This window comes from Microplitis mediator, chromosome 8 (genome assembly GCF_029852145.1).
Source record: "Microplitis mediator isolate UGA2020A chromosome 8, iyMicMedi2.1, whole genome shotgun sequence".
Lineage (NCBI taxonomy): Eukaryota > Metazoa > Arthropoda > Insecta > Hymenoptera > Braconidae > Microplitis > Microplitis mediator.
The window spans coordinates 6,777,612-6,799,347 of NC_079976.1; the positions used below are offsets into that span (position 1 = coordinate 6,777,612).

The window sequence follows — 21,736 nt, forward strand, 5'->3', positions numbered from 1 at the left end:
CTGCGTGTATTCTCTAAGAACAAATTTTAGAAAATAACCTATTTTACAGCAAATATTCACTTATTGTTAATGAAAAATTAATCACCATTCGAATTAATGGCATTTTTATCATTAGTAAATAGTCAATAGTCTCTAATGTTCACTATTTCGAATTTAAAAGTGTAGTTTAAAAAACAGATAAATTATACTAAACCAAAAGAAAAAAATACCAATTATGATGATGGTTTATTTTGAATGTAATCGCTAAGAATATTAAGTTAGCACTTGATGTGTGGATTTGTGGGTTAGCGTGAGATTAACACTCACGATGAGTATTCAACCCCAATAGTGTATATAAGAGGGTAGTGCCTGTAGGGCTACCACTGTATCGACACATAAACGACAAATCCCCTTGGTCTTTATATATGTATACGTATATATATATATAAATATACATATACACATATATTCGGTTAAACCTAAAGAGGGTGGTCTATACACCGAAACAAAACATATTGTCCAAATTTAATTGTGAATAGGGGAGCATTAGATATTCATACGTTACCTACTGCCTATTCTATTTTATATTACTATACACACTATACACTATTCAACAAACGTGTGTCCATGACAATAACCAGCTACACAAGTTCATTCATCCGTTACATTTTATAATATATATAAAAAAAGTAATAATAAAAGAATCAATGTTATGTACGAAAAAATGCTCTTTATTTTTTACATGGGATACCAAATCGTCAATTATCTATAACCCTTTTTAAAAAGTTATTGTATTTTATTTTTAACTGTTTAAAATAACAATAGGATTATATATATAATATATATTTATTGTAAATTGCGCATGAGTTACAATTTAGTGATGGATCGGTAGTAAATGGATGTACAATTTTAAGTTTATAGTGTACGGTAAATTGATTTGAGATGAGTTTATACATAGGTATACATAAACTGAAATGAAATACGGCGGATAAGTGCTGACAAACTAACCGCAAAATTTTAATTGTATTTAAATTCAAGTAGCGATGCAAACAGAATTTTAATTTAAAGCTTATATATAGTACGACCCTTAAAAATGTTCACTATTTGGTAAAGAAAAACCAATAAATCATGATAATTATAAGTAAATATTTAACTAAAAGACATTTGCAATTGATATTTTAATGAAAATTAATTATTACAACTTTTTTTTTTTAGTTATTACTATATAGGGGAGACTGGGGCAAAATGAGACACTTTTTTTTTAAATCAAAAATTTTTTTTCTTATAATTGTTTACTTAGAGCTTTTAGAGAAACAATGGGGTAAGTTGGTCAATTTAAATAGTGCGACTTTTTAGAATTTTAATCTAGAAAAAATTTCATAGGTTTATTTTTTATCCCGTCAACTTTTTTGCTAATTTGCTATCAAAATAACTTGGAAAAAAACACGAGAGAAATTTATTTAGGCTGACCAACTTTCCCAAATTTTTTTTCTTGACTAAACAATTATTTACAAATAAAATATTTTTTTTAAAAAACGGGTGTCTCGCCCCACTTACCCCTCCATGAAAAAAACAATTCAAAATAATCGAATAAAAATTTACTTTAAAAAAATAATCTAAATTCTTCTGCAAGAATAATTATTCAAAAGCCACACTGTTAAAAATTTATATTGTATAATAATTAACAAATTTTAATTAACATCTCAATTGTAATAACATCAAAACACCGACTTACCATTTAACCAAAACCATTTTTTCAAAGTAATACCTTCAAAGCGTGAGCTCTATTATTTAATTTAAATCAAACGAAAACAAATACAGCTATTTAAAATTTTCACACATTGCAATTATTTAAACCCTTAGTATTTTACTTCAACGTATCTGACTAATTATATTTATTAACTCAAGTCCTTTTAATTTATGACGTTTGAATTTTTTCACGCGTTAAACTATTAACTCAAATTGGCGGCAAGCTTTATATATATGTAATAAATACTCTTAGTTTTTGATATGATGTATTATACAAGTGTCGCACCTTCATACTAGACGAGTTTAACACGCATTTGTAAACACGCGACACAAAACGATGTATAAATATATATACATATATACACATATGTATATATATATATATGTAATAGTAATAGGGGAAAGAACCCTTTTTTTATTTTATAATCATTAGAAGTGAACGATGTGGAAGTTTGTCAAGCTTATATATATTATTCGTCGACGATGATGATGAAAATAACGTGGCCTATAATATCGTCTAAATGCCAATTAGTTGGTTGAATCAAGCGCGAAAAGTAAAGGGATGGTTGAGGTAAGAGGTGTGTATTATAGGGGATGATGTATGGGTGAGTTGAAAATAATATACATATATATGTATATACATATATTTGGTACAAGAAAAATTTCGCGCTCTCGCCTCTGATGCATTTATAAAAGATTTATTTTTATATTTATTTTCTTTATTATTATTATGAATTTTTTTATTTTATCGTTTATTATTATTATAAAATATATAGTGAATAAGCTTAAATCTCGAGGGATACATTATATATGTGTAAATATATATATATATTATATGATTTAGTGAGTGTATTAAAGTATAACTCAATGCATTTTGTTAATTAAAACAAACTTTAATGGTAATAACGAGGTATTAAAAAAAGCGAATAAATATATAAATGTATGAAATAATATATAATGTATATGGTATAGGGTGTATTTAATAATAACCGCAAACTTTGATCTTTATGATATATTTTTAATGCACTTAAAAAATAGCTTAATTAGCATTTTAATTTATTTCATTTCATTTTTTTTTTTTATGATATATACATATATATTTTTATGTTATTACTTGAACTCCAATTAAGGTAATTATTAATTAAATTAATTAATAAATTATTGAAATTTAACACAAAGTTGAAAAATTAAATCAGTTTTTAGTTGTGATTAAATTCAAACTCTTTTTGATCAATAGAAATTCAGTTTTATTTTGCTGGTGTTAATTTATATAATACTATTTTTATTGCAATCTTAACTGTATAACTTTAGTTTTCTACAGTTTTTACACTTTACATATTTGCATTTCGTAGTATTTAGGTTATATTTGCAAGTAATTATAATCCCTAATTTTCTTGTTTAAATATTTTACTTAATTTCTAGCAAATCTCTCTAAAATTTTTCGGGCTATCTTCTCTTGATCTTCTTCTTTTTTTCTATTTTACTATTTCTATGAAGAGAAATTATTCTCGCTTGAATTTTCGTGAAATGTTATGGTGTCATACCCTGTGGAAAAGCTCTCATAAATTCTGATAAGATATTGAATATTTTTTATGAGAATCTATGAGCTTCGAAAATATCTATGAGATTTAAAAAAATTCTCATATGAATTTTTATGAGAATCTATGAGTCAAAGCTTTTGATGTGTTCCTATCATGATTTCCGTACTAGATTTTTAAAAGAATGAGTAAGATTTTTTAATTTATGAGATTTTGTGACTCGAATTCCGCCAACGATTATGAGATTGAATAAGTACTTTCACTTCTATAAGATTGTTACAGTTTATTCTAATCTATTTTCAATAAGAATTGATCAGGCGAATTCCGATGTTATAATACTTACAAAATCTCAATAAGATTATTTTTTTATATGAAATTTCCAGAATTTATAAGTTTTAGTAAGAGTTATCCTAGGAGATAATATCTTATTGAATATCATAAAATATTTGTCATATTTTATGAGAAAATATTTAACATGTATTTCTTCGAAAATTTATGAGACTGAATCAGGAATCACATGGACAAATGCAGACCTTTTTCTCATAAAAATTTTATGAGAATTAGTAAGAAAATCTATAATCGAATTAACTTGTAAAAACTTAAAAGATTTAATTTTAATTTAAAAGCTATGTGATTTATGAGTTTTTGTAAGTTTTAGTTAGAAGGCTATTACTTATAAAATATTATGGAGTACTTATGAGATTTTATAAATAATTTCCATTCACATAAAATATTAATTTTATCAGATTCATTCAAAAATAATTGCTTAACTTCATTTTTTTTTATAAGAATTTACACCAAAAATACTAATATTATCACTATTTCTTGTACTTTAAATATTTTAACTGTTCGGAGATGAGTGAAAATATAAGTTTCTATGTGATTTTTTACAAACCCAGTAATTTATCTTGCCCCATTTTTTTTTTTTTTTGGTGCATTATTTTTTTGTAGCGATATTGCATTTTTTTGGTTAAACAGAATAAAATTTCTCGGAACAAGTACTATTCTTTTCACGCAAGTTTTTTTGTATTCTCCGAACAAAATAACAAAAGTTGCTTAAGCCAAGAGAAAAAATTTCTCGGGAGAAAAGATCGATATGGAGAAGGGGAAAGTCACCGGTGCTAGGTAGCAGCAGCGGGAGTAGTTCGGTGCTCGCCACGAGATCGCGCCTACGATTTGTAGTGTCCCTGGTAAGACATTTATTTCAGAAGTGTTATATTCCAAATTTCAATACGATTTTATTCGAGTACTCCTGCGTCATTTAACAGACCAACAAGTACCTGTTTGGGTTGTACTATAGTATATCCCGTAATACATCATGACTTTAATATTTAATATTAATGTTTACTTGAGTAATTTTTGATGAATAAATAAACGGATTCAATTTCATAGATTTTTCGTGAATAGATTGCTAAATATTTTCCGCGTAAATACTTATACAAAAATTCTTGAGTATACATAATAGAAACTTTTTGAATTCATGCTAAAAAATTCAATCATTTAGCATATAAACTATATGGAAAATAACTGTACTCACATTAATTAATCAGTATCAAATCTTGTATGATTACTTCAGAAATCGTCTCATACAATCTTATTCATTTCCAAAATCTACTCAATTGTAAACTTTACATTTTTCGAAAACTTATAAATACTTATACTCACAATATTACAGCTTCTGTTTCTTATAGATTCTGATAATTTATATGAGAATTTTAAGAAAAAATTTTTTTTGATGCACCATCTATGAGAAAATAATTGTATCAGAATTTTTGAGATTTTTCGTGGACAAATACTGATCATTTTCTCATAGCCAATTTTTTTTATGAGATTTTATAAGACCTTTTCCACAGGGTAGTAAAGCCGGACCATGTTGACCACCTGCAAAAATTACAATGATCATAGTAAAATTTACAATGCTTACAGTAATTTAGGATAAAACCCGAGTCGAAAAATAATTCCGGTTTTAGACCTCAAATACAAGATTTTGAGGTTTACCTCATTTTGTCCTCACCATTTAAAATTCATATAAATAAAAGTTTGAACAAGTCTCATTTTGTACGACTTTTGCAACTCTTAGCTATAAATGAGGTTAACCTCACGTATATATTTCTTATGGATGAGACCAGAATGAGGTTTATCTCATGTATATTTCTTGTGGATGAGACCAAAATGAGACTAACCTCAAGTATCGATACTTTTAAAATGAGACCAGAATGAAATTTGTCTCGAGTATATTTTTGTCTTAAAATTTAAATAAATTAATTCATTTTTAAATTACTAGTCATTTATTTGAACTGAAGTATATGTACATTGTAAACATTAAAATATATTTCAAACATTAATCGTTGCCAATTTTACTATGGCCATAGTAATTTTTCTATGTGTTAACTCCAATTTCCTTTAGGTGGCCGACATGGTCCGGCTTAACAATGACACCATAGTATTTCAAACGAGAATAATTTCTCCGTGTAACTTCTCCCCAGTCTTTCCTCATCTCTTTTCCATACTGGTTGCCAATCACGGAGCATGTTAATGGGCAAAAGATCACTTCTTAAATAAATCAGTGAAAAAAGTACTGCAAATCAGTGAATATTCACTGCAGTACTTTTCACTAATTCATTTGAAGAGAAAACCTCAAAGGATAATGCATTATGTATATATCAACTTGTGAAAAATAATAATAATTTGCTCACAGTGGAATTCGAACCTAAACCTAACCAATACTTGAGTTCGAGAACAAGTGTTATCCACTTGACCACAAGTACCGGTTGTTAATAGTATGAAATTCGAGCTAAAATTTCGACTCGGGATCTTTTGGTAGATTAATCGCATGACACTATATAAAAATCTTCCAACTTTTTAATTTTATTTTTTAGTTTTATATTCATAGATAATACATTATTTTTGATTGTATATACTCTCTAAACATGAATTAGTGAAAATAAGTGAATATTCACTAATTCAAAGTGCAAATCGAACCACTAATTCCAAAAAGTGGTTCGATTGGCACTCGGAATTAGTGAATATTCACTTGTTTCACTTACTCATGTTCAGAGAGTGAATAATTTTGAGACATGATGGTGTTTGATTGATTTATATGTATTTGTAGCCTGGGGAAGTCGCGATACGTGACAGAACGTTGCTAATTTAGAGAATTAATAACATCAAAAAAAAAAATATGATCCAGAAGAACCTGAGTTTTCTTATTATTATTTAATTCTATGGATCTGAATGCGAACACGGAAAAAAAATATTAGTAAATATTACTGAGATTTTCGTCAACAACGTGCCTAGACCGAATCTCAGCAAATATTATGGAGTAGAACGTAAGAAATTAATAACAGATGCATTTTTTTGACAAGTGTCTTGTCGTATTTTAAGGTTTAAGTAGTAATTTTAAATAGTCAAGCAGTATATTTCAACGATTAACTGTTAATTATAGCAGTTTAAACATTAAAGTCATAATTTTACTGATTGAAACGACATTAGTTATTGAACATAACATAAATAATTAGAAGTTGAACTACAATTATTGTCAATCATTTTTTTCCGTGAAGGAATACATTACACTTTTAGCTTTGAAGGAACTACACCGTTAGACTTTAAACCAACGATAATTTTTAATCTCCAGACCTCCGATCGTTTTTGAAAAGTTTTTATAAAAAGTAAAAAAACGTTCATGTGTCATTGGTTTTAAAGTCTTTTATTTTGAGTGGTCTTCAAACCAGCGAAATTTTCAAGTGGAATTATTTCAGCTTGAAAAGTTCAGGAAAACGGTCCTAAAAAGTACTCAGTTTAAAATTCTTTTTACTCTTAAATGTTTTCAAACTTCCAAAAATGATCAATTCAAAGTTCATCATAATTGTTTAAAATTTGAAACTTCACACTTATGAACATTTGTAAAACGAATTTTTTTACACGGGTATCTATGCCCTTTACAAAATTTTCTGTTTTTATAATTTAATTCCTTTTGCAAAAAAAAAAAAAACCAACAACATGAACATAAAAAATTTTCGACCCAGATCATAAAAAGATTTATGATGATTACAGAAAAAAAAAATGATCTAAAAACGCTTTATCAGTAAAAAAGTGAAAATAAGAATGACTATAATTTTTTTTCTGAGATGAATTGTAGACATGCATTAGCAGCTAGGTAATGTTATCAAACATTTTCCATTTCCAACGGCTGACCATATTGTAAAAGAGACTTGAGTACTTTCAAGTGACCAAGATTGATAGAATTTCAATGATTACGGCACTATTTGTATCTGTACATATATATATTCATTATATTTATTTAATGTATACATCCATATATGTACATATATATGAGTATGTATACAGACTGATTGAATGAATGAGGATTATAACAATAGCAGAATTACAATAGCACTCGATACTAATAGAATTATTGAGTTTATCTTATCCACTTTATTCGTACGGAAATAATACAATATACATCTATATATACAATATATATATATATATGCATAAAAAAAAGGATTTTCAGCCGCAAGAAAATTTTTGTTTTCAATTCAAGATTCAAAAAATTTGTTGGGTCGATTAAAAATTTTTTGCGCGGAATCTCGAGGATTTCGTATATTAATATTAGTTAAGAAAAAAATTTAGCAATTCTTATTACATCGTATTACATATACATCGTATTACATATACATATAATACACATCGATAATTTTGGTTAATTAGAATCGTTGTACCGTAATTTAATAATTATATGTTTTGCATATTGTAAAGTAATAAATTGTTTGAGTTTTAGCTATTAATTTATTCATTTAAACATTGTTTTTCATGTATATAAATGTTATCTAACAAATAATTATATTGTATTTATTTTCTGTATTGACATGTCTATACAGTCTGCTTGACGTACAATAACAGCGTATATATTTATAACAGAACAAATTGTTGTCAATAGAGCAGCATATGTTGTTGATAACAATCCAAAAGTCGACAATTGTTTGCTAATATTTGAATGTAGAGCTCTTATTATATTCACTGTTTCAGCTGTAGCCAGAGGCAATTCTGGAAATGCCCCAGGCAAATTACAGTTGAGGCCTTTTGTTATTTTTTGAGAATAAATTATCAAAATTAATGGGATTTAAAAATTGTGACTTTAATGTAAAATTAGAACTATGTAAAAATAATGGGTTTATTATCGAGATTCATGTTGTCTGTGTGAATTAACCTAGATCATAACCTAGACTTTATGATGCAAAATATCACCATGTAAAGCTGAATTTTTATAGTTATCAGGGGTTATCAGATATTTTCGGCTGAGTTATTTTTGGAAACAAAATCTCTAAATACAAAATACAGACCGCACATTGATGCACAACTGTCTAATCTAGCGAAGTACGCTTAAATTGTTTGACAATATTCGTTTGTTTAAGATAAAAACGGCCAAAGTTTCCATTTACTGCAGGAGTGCAACAAAGATAGTACCGTTCGTGGACTTGAGTGTAATAGAGAGAGAAATACGAACCCCTGTTAAACTCTAAAGCCAAGTGTGCTACAAGTGTTAACACACATTAAATGTGTTCTATGTTTAAGGCCATAAAACACAAGTAAAAATTTTCTTGGGGCGAGTAAAATTTTTTACCTAAAAAAATTCTTTTTTTCTGTGTTGACTTGGAACCATCTTAGAATTGCAATACACTGAGAAAAAATTATATAGTGCGAACTACAGTGAATTTGCACAAATGAGATGTCAGCGTTCACTCAAATATTTGTCACCGTTGATCCAACGCTGCCTATATCGAAAAATTCCAATGACCGCATAATAGAAACCAATACTTTTGTTGGGTTCTATTCAAATCTTTTTAAAGGAACGTCTAGAGCCACTCGGAACAAGATCAATTGAATTGAAAACCAATGTCATATATAAATTAACTGCCAATATAGCTAATTAGAATGACACATACTTTAAAAAAAAAAAAAAAAAATTAATATTTTTACATTATAGAATACATTTAGAAACTAAATCAACAACCGCGGGGATTTTTAGTATGAGATCTCTCGAAATCGTCTCTAAATCGTGGCTAAGTTGTAGGAAGACCACGTGACCTTGATGTTCCAAAACTCCACCGTCCATCTCACGGCATTAAATGAAATTCACTGCGTATCAGTGAATAGTCACTATTTTCACAGCTACAAGTATATCACTAATTCAACCAGTGATAGCTGGTTCCCATTGAATATTCACTAATTCGAAGTGAATTTTACTAATTCATTTTCAGAGAGTAGCGTTACAAATACCAGAGTCGCAAGCACGCGAATTGGGATGTCCTAATCCCTCTCCTTTTTTTTATGATTCGCATACTTTTTTCATCATATTTGCAATTGAAAGTTTGATTGTCTGTTTCATGTGTGAATTGACGTCATTTGTTCTACGATTAAAAAAAAAGTGTGATTTGTGTGTTGTTTTTCAATATTTTTTTTACATGCACTCTAAAACCAAGTGTATAGTCAAAATTAACTCTCTTAAAATGAATCAGTGAAAAGTGCTGCAACTCAGTGAATATTCACTGATTTGCAGCACTTCACTGATTCATTTTAAGAGAGAACACACTTGAAAAACAACATTAAAATGCCGTAAGCAATCAATAGATTTTAACACAACGCGAAATGTATTTGAAGTGACCACAAAAAAACTATAGTTTTACTTCTGGCCTTAAAAATGGAACACATTTGATGTGTGTTGATGCATTTGTAATACGTTTGGTTTTAGAGTGTGTTAAGCCTCCTAAACTATATACGTAACCAATCAAATGGCATCTACTTGGAAGCAATATTGAAGTATATGTTACCCTTTCAATATACTAAACAATGTAATAAAGTTAAGTATAACATTGAATAGATTTAATGTACTGTATAATTAAGGCTGTCCAAAAGGTCCTCGTTGTATTTTGAGTGGACATTGATAGATATAAAATTGGAATTTAGTCTTTTGTATAGACATAAATAAGTATATGTATAAGATGAATATCTATAGGAGTAATCTTCTGATTATAAAAGACAGACTGATAACGTCACTCAATTTCTGATTGACTTTACTAACTCGCCCTCATCATCTACCTCCCTTTCTTTATACTACCACGACCCTTTACTCAACTAGCCAAATCACCCTTGCTATTGTGTATACAAGAATATAGTATTGTACGTATAATACATTTGTCTTTCCAGTAAAATCTGATGTATGTTGATACGGATTGTGTGATCACATTTTATTATTATTATTTTTTTTTATTCGATTGAGTTTCTTACTAAAAAATTCTTCAGGCTCACATATGGATTGAGTGGACAAAAAAAATTATACACATTTTGTTAATTGTATAATTAGAAAATGATTCATGTATGAAAAGAAAAAGTTTTTTGAATTCGTAATTAAACAATTAATCAATTCCAGATTTTTTGTAATTTATCAGAAGAAGAGAATTTATGTTTCTGTTTTATTAATGAAAGGTTAATTCGATCAAGTAGATGGCGAAATTAACGACAGTTGATAATTTCTAAGCTCCCTGATAGCCAAGTTGACGGTAACTTGACGTTAATTTATTTCTGGAACTTGACATCAACTGCAGTAAAATTGCAAGCAAGTTTAGTGACACCAACTTGCTGTCAACTTAAAAGTCAGATTTGCTCTATTTTTTTCTCAAGTAGTTCAAGAAAAATGTCTGTATCAATTTGACATCAGATTTTGCGTCATATTAATGTCAATTTGCGTTATATTTATATTGTAGTCAAAATTTAGAAAGACTGAACTTGAGAGTAATTTGTCGTCAAATTGATGGAAACTTTTGCTGAGCAAACTTGGATATCTAGGTACAGTAGACTCTTACCATTAACAGAAAATGATGGACAAGTTTTTAAAGAAAACAGGAAACGGTGGTATGATCTATGAGTCCATAGCAGAGTCTATTCTTCCAAATTTTAAAATTGAGTACAAAACAGAGTTTAAAATCTGTAGCTGTTATGTATTAGGAGTAGGGTGGGTAACACTCTTCCTAATACACCAATGCTAACAACTATCATAATATAAATTATTCATTAAAGATCGAACAACCTGTTATGAAAAAATACAACTACACGAAAAGAAAATTATGGGAAGTTTTGCTATGCATTATGGGAATGGTTCCCATAATGGTATGGGAATAGTACCTATACTACTATAGGGATGGTTCCCATATATTATAGGAACCATTCCCATAATGGTATGGGAACTATTCCCATACTATTATGGGAACTATTCCCATACTATTATGGGAATGGTTCCTATATTGGTATAGGAACTATTCCTATAATATTATGGGAACTATTCCCATAATGTTATGGGAACCATCCCTATAATATCATAAAATTTTTTTTTTTGCACAATAGTGTAGAAATTTCCCAAAATTTGAATTTTCTTGAATGTTTTGTGCTGACAAAAAATTCTTGTTAAAAATTTTAATGTTTTTTTGCCAAATACGATTTTTTTTTCAATGTTTGAATTATTGTTTTTATGTTTAATAATATTTCTGTGTATTGTAGAAGTGATTACCACACTTCTTTAAAATAATTTTTTCATGATAATATGGGAACCATTCCTATAATTATAGGAAACATTCCTATAGTGTTATGGATATCATTCCCATAATTATAGGAACTATTCCTATAATTATGGGAAACATTCCTATAATTATAGGAACCGCTCCAATAATTTATGGTCGTAATTCCTATGATGGTATAGGAAAAAATTTCACAAAATTATGGGAACCGCTGCCATAATTTTCTTTCCGTGTATTAACGCTCAACGTAATTACATGAACTTTTTGGGCGGCACAGCTGTAGCAGTTAGCAGCCAAATTCATATTGTAGGATGCAGTTTACATAATATTCGAATGGCTGATTGTCATGCGCTTTTGATCGAGAACAAACTTATCTTAATTAAACAGACTGAAACTTCTCAAACATTTTTTAAATTATTTTTCCAATAATCCCCATACCCCGAGACATCACATATTGCGTATTTTTTTAAATATAAATAAAAAATCATGCATTTCAGGGTTAGCGTTGTAATCTTGTCTCTCTCTACTCTCTTCTCGGTACCAACACTTGCTTAAGTCATCGCTGTTCCCTTATTAAAAGAATCGATTTAAAACGATTAGAAAAAAAATTTTAAATACTTTTTAATGCTTTTAAATACTTTGAATACTTTTGAATCACTCTTCTTATGGGCGTTCAACATTGATTGCAGTCAACTGTTTCGATCTACGTTTACTTCTGCGCCTGCAGATGTCGCCGACAATCAAAAACCCACTAATCATGATTATTTTATTGGAACCTCTTGAATTTATATATAAGCTCCCGACTGATTTCTTCCTGCAGTCTGGCAGTCTAACAAATGATCTGAAATTTGGAAATTAAAACTTGATTTATGAATGATTCAATTTCGGATCAATGAATTCCTACAACGTAAAACTAGGAATATAAATTGGCCGCATATATATGCACATGATTTTTTAAAAATATTGATTAGTCAATCATAAAATTTTATATTCATTATACAAAGAATTTCATTTTAATATTATAAGTCATATGTGTAAGTATTCTTGAATAGATTTATAGTGCGAACATATTTGACTTTTTTTTTTTTTTTAAATAAAGGCATATTATGGATTTTTTTTCCTGGAAATTTTCACCTCGACATTGACTGAGGTAGTCACTTCCGAGCTGAATCAATGAAAGAAGAAATGTCAGTGTATTGAATCAAAAGCTCATCGTGTAACAAAGGATGAAATTTATGATTTGTGGCGTTTGCGGGTTGGTTATTGATATAACTCTATGGTAGGAATAACCAATCAAAATATTCATAAAAGTTGCTATATATTATATAATAGTAGAACTAAATAACTATTCGCGCACATGATCCCTTCCTTAGATTGTAAACAGCCAATCAGATATTCGAAAAGTTGTATCAGCCACTTTTCATTCCCTTTATAAAGAAGTAAAAGCATTCAAATGTATCAGTCATAAACTATCTGGTAAATAAAATTGACGTTTTTTCCAGAATGTTCGGAAAAAAATTTATTCTGATAATATTATAGAATCAATAACATTAATTCATATTTTAATAGAATATGTTGGATTAAATTTTTTTTTAATTAGCTTTGATAGCGAATAACTTTTTTTAAAAATGACCAAAATTATGTGGACTTATAGTATTATTTGGAGTTTAATTTTTGTTAGTGTGACGTGTGATAAGAATGATAATTCCAAGCTTTTGGAACCAACGAGCCCACCACTCACATACACGCATATGGTAAAAACAATTTTATATAAGTAATGACGTGGCATTTATTATTTTTATTATGATTTTCTATATTGAAGTTTACTATCGGTGAATTTTCAATGAATTAAGTCAATATCTTTTTTTCTTTAAGATTAGCATCGTGGTAACTGTATCAATGTTTAGGGCAATACTATCGATTTTAAATACTGATGCAACTTCTGATAAGGTTTAGCTATATATGGCTAACAAAGTCTTTTTCATTGAAAATTTTTCGATAAAGTTAAAATGTTTTAAATCGTCAAATTTAGCGCTGGTAAAAATTTTAAAAATATGATTATTAACTAGTTGTTTTTTTCTTTATTTTTCAACAGGGTCAACTACTCGAGTTATGTTATTCAAATGTGTCAAATCCGATCGCAATGACTCCGAACCTCATTGACACTGTTTATCTTAATCCATCCAACACCTTGACAGCACCAATTATTATTCTTGACGACAACTTTCTCGCAAAAGATATCCAACTTTACTATCCAGCATATCCGACATACGTGATATCGGTAGATACTTACAGAGAATTGCTAAATATTATTAATAAAATAAGGGAATCACCATTATGGAATACAGCATCAGTGTTTTACGTCATCGGTAACACTTACCAATCATGCGAAAATGCGTTTCTAATGCCTTACGTACTATGGCTTTTCGATTGTTTATCAACATTTGTTATATGTCAAGGAATAAACAATCAAACAATGCTGTCTACTATAAATCCATTCACCCATCGAGCACCGTATCCATGGATCAAAGTTGAGGAAGTTGAAGTTCCGGATCCAAGAATGGCTTTATACGGAGTACCTTTCATAAATGGTAAATATTAATTAGTTGAAATAAAAAATATTGTTCTAACGATTGAATGTGTATTTTTTTTTGATCCAGATAAAATGTTGTGTGATGCTCTTAACTTCGATAAGACGCAGTTTTTAGACGGTTACAACGTAAAAGTAACTCATGCCGGGTCACGTAACGAATTTCTACAGAAGTTGGTTTTTCCGAGTTTAAACATGACTCCGATTATGAGTTATGGAGGTGATCTAATGACACATTTATTTGCTAATCGTTTTCAAGATTTCAGTAACACGTTGACATCTTTCGATTCAGTTGATAGTAGGTATGTTGATTTAGTATCAGGGGTTGTTGAAAGTAATTATGCTGTAGTAACACAAAAAAGAAGTTTCTTATCATTATTTAATCATGTTACTAGTGTATTTGATGTTGACGATATTATCGCAATAATTATCATTCTTTTACTATTTATAATAGTAATTATGTTGAGCAATGAGTATCAGATCATCCCGGCTTTTATGGATGTTTTCAAATTGCTATTAAGAATGGGTATGGATTCACCTGTTGACCGGCTGTTCATGAAAATCAATCTTTTTACTGCGTTGTTGTTCATTTTTATGTTCGGTCCAGCTATTGACGCACAATTATCTGCGATACTGACTCGCCCCTCGTCTTTTGACGCGGAAACACTTCAAGATTTGCATGATCATCGATATCACGTCCATTACCACTCCTCATTACATAAAGATATGATGGAAACCGAAATTTGGACGACTGTTGAGGATATGAAATATTTACATCCCCATGTCGAAGTACGTCCACTCTCCTGTCTCGAACTAGCCAGTGAGGATAATACTGTTGCGTGTATTTATGAAACTATTTCTATACTGCCTTATCTGAAGAAAAATTTACGGGCTTCAGAAAACTTCGTATTCAAAACTAGTTTCAGTTACTGGGCTCGGAAACACTGGCCCCTCAAAAAACGGGTTGATCAGCAAACGTTAAGAGCAATGGAATCGGGTTTTGATAAAATTAGCAATCGACGTAGTCGGAATACACTAAAAAAAATGAAAGCCAAGGAGAGATTGAAAAAAATTGTAGACTACAATAAAGTAGACGCGATAGATTTAGAATATGTTTACATATTTTTTGCATTTATTCAGCTTCTTGCGATTGTTATATTCGGGATTGAGTACATCATTGCTCGATGGCTGCGCCCACGACAATAAACAATAAACTTAAATTTTGGTTGACGACAATATTTACTAACCGATGCAATATAACAATCACTTGATAATTATATTGAATCCAATCTGGTTACTCTTTTAGATTCTATAGTCATATCGAATTTATTGTAACGAAATTTATTTATCAATTAATTGCAAAATGATTAAAATAATCTGGCGTGATAATTTTTAATTATTAAGAGATACATTATCCAAAAATGTATGTAAAAGCGTTCTATAAATCTGTAATTCACTAAGAAATGCTCTTTTTTAAATTAAGTATATGGATTTAAATGCTTTTCATAAATTGTAATTACTTAAATTGTACACATTTTATTTATACAATTATTTGACCATCAAATTTTGAAGGAGTTTGATTTAATAAATCGATAAATTATTCTGAATTTTGTGTCGTTAACATTATTATATATATTTTTTAAAGGTAAGGGAGAAAAATTTATATATTTTATTGTTTCGTTCTCTTGCAAAATAACAGAATTAATGTTTTTATGCAAATCAATATTGTTTAGCGTAATGATGAATGCTTCTAGGTCACAGTCACGTACAAGAAGAAATGACATTACATTAAACTTTATTTGCTTGCTATACAATCGATCGGGAAATTATATTAAATTATTTATTATATCTACACAGTAAAAAATATTGTGTATCTGTGTTAAAAATAGTCCGTGTCAAATTTTTTGTGTTGATTATTTTATGTCAAATCAACACAATTCTCTGTGTTACTTTAAAAGTTTTAATCGATCTACTATTCAACACTTTAAAAGTGTTACCTAGTACAAAAATCAATATTATCAACATTTATTAAGTGTTACTTTAAACTCAACCCAACAAAAGTGTTGAAGCGACAGTTGAATTATGTTAAAAAAATGTCTTTCTTCTCTTTACGCGGGAAGCGCCATTAAGCATCAGTTTTGCTTGGTTAGTTATTATTTTTGTGACATTGATTTTATCTATTTTCGATTAGACATAAAAAAATAAAGTTGACAAAGTTCATGATTCGTATAGTTTAAAAAAAAAAAAATATTTAAAAAATTGCATCTGTAGCTTTTTACTTTTCTACATGCGCATATTTTTATTTTTATTTCGTAATTGATTTGTTGATAAAAAAATTGAAAAATTGTTAACTGTCTGCTAACTTTAGGATCATGTTTACTATCACAAAATAGTTCAATGTTAAATAATAATTGTTGACACTTTTGATAATCTAAAAATAATTCATGGTACAAAAATAAAATGTAAAAATTAACATTTTTTTATGTTGCCATTAACATTTAAAAAGTGTTGAAGTTACTGCTCATATTACTCGAATTGTGTGTTGAAATTTTAACACAAATTTTCAGTTTAAATTCAACACAAACAGCCTGTGTTGAAAAATAACACAAATATTGTGTGGACCGTTTCTAACATACAGATCATGTTGATTTTAACACAATATTTTTTATTGTGTAGGACTCAGTAGTCGAATATTATCTTAATTCAAATGGTGAATGTCATGCGCATTCGATCGAGAACAGACTTATCTTAATTAAACGGACTGAAACTTCTCAAACTCAAACATTTTTTTAATTATTATCCCAGTAATCCCCATCCCCTGAGACATCACATATTGCATATTTTTTTAAATATAAATAAAAAATCGAGCATTTCAGGGTTAGCTTTGTAATCTTCTCTGCCTTGCTTAAAAAATCCGATAAAATTTTATAGCTGTATGTATAAGGTCCTATACTTAACTATATGACTTCTGATAGAACTCATTCATTCTTAAAAAATCTCCATGGGAATTTATGAGAATATATTGGATTCTATGAGATTTTCTAAACAGGGTCTCTACTCTCTTCTTGGTACCAACAGTCGCTTAAGTCATCGCTGCAGTCAACTGTTTCGGTCTACGTTTACTTCTGTGTCTGCAGATATTACCGACAATCAAAAGCCCACTAATCATGATTATTTTATTGGAACCTCTTGAATTTTTGTATCCCGAATGATTTCTTCCTGTAGTCTGGCAGTCTAACAAAAGATCTGAAATTTTTAAATTAAAACCTGATTTATGAATGATTCAAATTCGAATCAATGAGTTCCTAAAACTTAAAAAATTAGAAATATAAATTGGCCGCATATATATGCACATAATTCTTTAAATCTAAGTATTGATCACTCTACAATTACTATTTTGTTCCATTATTGCAAACGTAAATTTTTTTTCTGAATAAATCAATATCGTTGCTAATTACTATAGCTTCGAGGTCACAGTCACGCACAAGAAGGAATGTCATTACATTGAATTGAAAGCTTTCACTTGTCATAGAATCGATCATAACATTAAATTCGATGAAATTAAATATAATTATTGATCAAATTCAATATTTGATAGATAGGTACAAATAAAATTGATAGTCTGCAACATTGAAAATTCGACTAGTAAACTTCTGATTACAAAAACAATTAAAAAATTTATTTATTTTTAGTTGATGTTAATATGCAGATTAGGCCTTTATTTTTAATAAATCGTTATCACTGGAATAAATAAATGGAAGTTTAAGGTCACGTTCACACGCAAGTGGAAACAGCTATCCATTTAAAATGCAAACTAATATATTACTTTGTAAAAAAAAATTGTTTTCTTCAAAATTTTCTGTTTTTTGAAATTTATTTTCCGTATACTCACAATTCTTTATGATTGTAATAAAAATAAATTGTGAGCATGATTTCAATTTTGTTCAATAATAAATTTTGTTGATCAAAGAATTAAGGATTATCGCTAAAAAAAAAACTTTTTGAAATTGAACAAATAAATGAAAACCGTCAAATCGCTCATTACGCAATTTTTGGCGAGAACAATAAATTTCAAGCTTCAGGGCTTATTATTATTCCAAATTTTGATTCATGTTATTACCATAGAAGCTTACATTGCGCTTGCGTCCCGACTTCTTTTATACTTCTATACAATAAATAGCCAATCAAACAATTGGAAAAGGAGCTTCATAGTTTAGTCATGTCTATTGTGTGGAGTAGGAGGATTAGATTATATTGCGCGCATAATCTTCACCTCCACACTGTAAATTAGCCAATCAGACGTCAGGAAACAAGGCTTTACATACTCAAGCGCGAAAGCGCTGAGGGTGCTTTATGAACGGTTTTTTTTTTATGATACCAAGGATTAAGATGAGTCACTTCGAATAAACTTGTCCATCTAATCCAACGTTTACATAAAAATTGTCCAGCTAATCTACTAATTTTTATACTACTATAAAATTAATAATCATAAAATTGATCAATATTCTAAGAAAAAATGGCAGAATAAAATAATTATCTAATTAAGTTTGGTCGGGAATCGCTTTTTTTAAAAATGACAAAAATTATGTGGACTAATAGTATTATTTTGAGTTTAATTTTTGTTAGTGTCACGTGTGATAAATATGATATTCTCAAACTTTCGGGACCAATGAGCCCACAAGTCATACACACACATATGGTAAATATAATTTTTTATAATTAGTGGCGTTGAATTTATTATTTTTATAACAATTTTCTGTATTGAAGTTTACTATCAGTGATTTCGAGATAAACTGAGTCATTTTTATTTTTCATTAATATTAGTATTCCGGTAACTGTAACAATGTTTAAAACAATAACATCGATTTTAGATAATATTGATACAACTTCTGATAAGGTTTAGCTATACATGGCTGACAAAGTCTTTTTAATTGGAAAATTTTTCGACAGAGTTAAAATGTTTTGAATCGTCAGATTTAGCGCTGGTAAAAATTTTCGAAATATGATTATTAACTAGTTGTTTTTTCTTTATTTTTCAACAGAGTCAACTACTCGAGTTATGTTACTCAAATGTGTCGAATCCGATCGCAATGACTCCGAACCTCATAATCCATCCAACACCTTGACAGCACCAATTATTATTCTTGACGACAACTTTCTCGCAAAAGATATCCAACTTTACTATCCAGCTTATCCGACCTACGTGCTATCGGTAGATACTCGAAAACAATTGATCAATCTTATTATAAAAATAAGGGACTCACCATTATGGAATACTGCGTCAGTGTTTTACATCATCGGTAACACTAATCAATCATGCAAAAATGCGTTACAAATGACTTACACATTATGGCAATTTGAATGTTTATCATCATTTGTCATATGTCAAGAAATGAACGATAGATCATTATTGTTTACTTTAAATCCATTCACCCATCGAGCGCCATATCCATGGACGAAAAATATGAAAGCTAAAGTTCCAGATCCAAGATTGGCCCTCTACGGACTACCTTTCATAAATGGTAAATAATAAAATGAATTAAAATAAAAAATATCAATTCAACAATGAAATATATATAATTATTTTTTGTTCTAGATAAAAGATTATGTGACATTCTTAACTTCGATAAGACGCAGTTTTTAGACGGTTATAACGTGAAAGTAACTAAAGCAGGGTTAGGTGACGAATTTCTACAGAGGTACGTTTTTCCGAGTTTAAACATGACTCCGATAATAAATTATGGAGGTGGAGCAGAGACATATTTATTTGCTAATCGTTTTCAAGATATCAGTGAAACGTTATTTGCTCTCCATTCAACTGATAATAGGTTTGTTGATATAGTACCGGGGTTTATCGAAAGTAATTATGCTATAGTAACACAAAAAAGAAGTTTCTTATCATTATTGAATCAAGTTACTAGTGTATTCGATGTTGGCGATATTATAGCAATAATTCTCATTCTCATACTATTTATAATAGTAATTATGTTGAGCAACGAGTATCAGATTCTCCCGGCTTTTATGGATGTTTTCAAATTGCTATTAAGAATGGGTATGGATTCACCTGTTGACCGGCTATTCATGAAAATCAATCTTTTTACTGCATTGTTGTTTATTTTTATGTTCGGTCCAGCTATTGACGCACAATTATTTGCGGTACTGACTCACCCGTTATCTTTTGAAGCGAAAACACTTCAAGATTTGCATGATCATCGATATCATGTCCATTACGACTCCTCATTACATAAAGATATGATAGAAACCGAAATCTGGACAACTGTTGAGGATATGCAATATTTACATCCTACTGACGTAGGAGTTCCATACTCCTGTCTAGAACTAGCCAGTGAGGATAATACTGTTGCGTGTATTTATAATACTCTGAATATACTGCATAATCTAAAGGAAAATTTACGAATCTCAAAAAATTTTGTATTTAAAACTAGTTTCGTCCACTGGACTCGGAAAGAGTGGCCCCTCAAAAAACGGGTTGACCAGCAAACATTAAGAGCGATTGAATCAGGTTTTGATGAAATTATAAATCGACGTAGTCGGAATACACTAAAAAAAATGAAAGCTAAAGCAAAATTAAAAAAAATTTTAGACTATGACGAAGTAGACGCGATAGATTTAGAATATGCTTACATATTTTTTGCATTTATCCAGCTTCTTGCAATTGTTATATTCGGGATTGAATACATCATTGCACGATGGTTGCGCCCACGATAATAAACAATAAACTTAAATTTTGGTCGACGACAATATTTACTAACCGATGCAATGTAACAATCACTCGATAATTATATTGAATCAAATCTGATTCCTCTTTTAGATTCTATAGTTATATTGAATTTATTGTAATAAAATTTATTTATCAATTGATTGCAAAATGATTAAAATAATCTGGCGTAATAATCTTTAATTATTAAGAGATACATTATCCAAAAATGTGTGTAAAAGCGTTCTATAAATCTGTAATTCACTAAGAAATGCTCTTTTTTCAATTAAGTATATGGATTTAAATGCTTTTGATAAATTGTAATTACTTAAATTGTACACATTTAATTTATACAATCATTTCAACATCAAATTTTGAGGGAGATTGATTTAATAAATAGATATGTAATTCTGAATTTTGTGTCGTTAACATTATTATATATATTTTTTAAAGGTAAGGGAGAAAAATTTATATATTTTATTGTTTCGCTCTCTTGCAAAATAACAGAATTACTGTTTTTATGCCAATCAATATTGTTTAGCGTAATGATGAAAGCTTCTAGGTCACAGTCACGCACAAGAAGAAATGACAT

General features: G+C 29.1%; 2 protein-coding genes across 3 annotated transcripts; both read left to right on the plus strand.

Annotated features, from left to right (window-relative positions):
* Window positions 1–13,322: 13,322 nt before the first annotated feature.
* Window positions 13,323–15,879, plus strand: LOC130673123 (uncharacterized). 2 transcript variants are annotated; one of them, XM_057478057.1, is made up of 4 exons: window positions 13,323–13,590; window positions 13,932–14,427; window positions 14,497–14,728; window positions 14,881–15,879. In XM_057478057.1, the coding sequence occupies exons 1-4, from the start codon at window positions 13,465–13,467 to the stop codon at window positions 14,897–14,899; spliced, it is 873 nt and encodes a 290-aa protein (XP_057334040.1). In that variant the 5' UTR covers window positions 13,323–13,464; the 3' UTR covers window positions 14,900–15,879. The 2 variants fall into 2 exon arrangements, with proteins under 2 accessions (XP_057334040.1, XP_057334039.1); XM_057478056.1 differs by having other exon boundaries at window positions 14,497–15,879.
* Window positions 15,880–18,820: 2,941 nt separating this feature from the next.
* Window positions 18,821–21,382, plus strand: LOC130673209 (uncharacterized). Its single transcript, XM_057478162.1, has 3 exons — window positions 18,821–19,125; window positions 19,469–19,948; window positions 20,023–21,382. Exons 2-3 carry the CDS (start codon window positions 19,486–19,488, stop codon window positions 21,153–21,155), a joined length of 1,596 nt encoding a protein of 531 aa, XP_057334145.1. The 5' UTR covers window positions 18,821–19,125; window positions 19,469–19,485; the 3' UTR covers window positions 21,156–21,382.
* Window positions 21,383–21,736: the final 354 nt, after the last annotated feature.

Coding starts and splice junctions, on each gene's coding strand:
- LOC130673209 (XM_057478162.1), top strand. CDS start 19,486: ATGTTACTCAAATGTGTCGAATCCGATCGCAATGACTCCGAACCTCAT. Junction 19,949..20,022: donor CGGACTACCTTTCATAAATG/GTAAATAATAAA, acceptor TTTTTGTTCTAG/ATAAAAGATTATGTGACATT.
- LOC130673123 (XM_057478056.1), top strand. CDS start 13,465: ATGACCAAAATTATGTGGACTTATAGTATTATTTGGAGTTTAATTTTT. Junction 13,591..13,931: donor CACTCACATACACGCATATG/GTAAAAACAATT, acceptor ATTTTTCAACAG/GGTCAACTACTCGAGTTATG. Junction 14,428..14,496: donor CGGAGTACCTTTCATAAATG/GTAAATATTAAT, acceptor TTTTTGATCCAG/ATAAAATGTTGTGTGATGCT.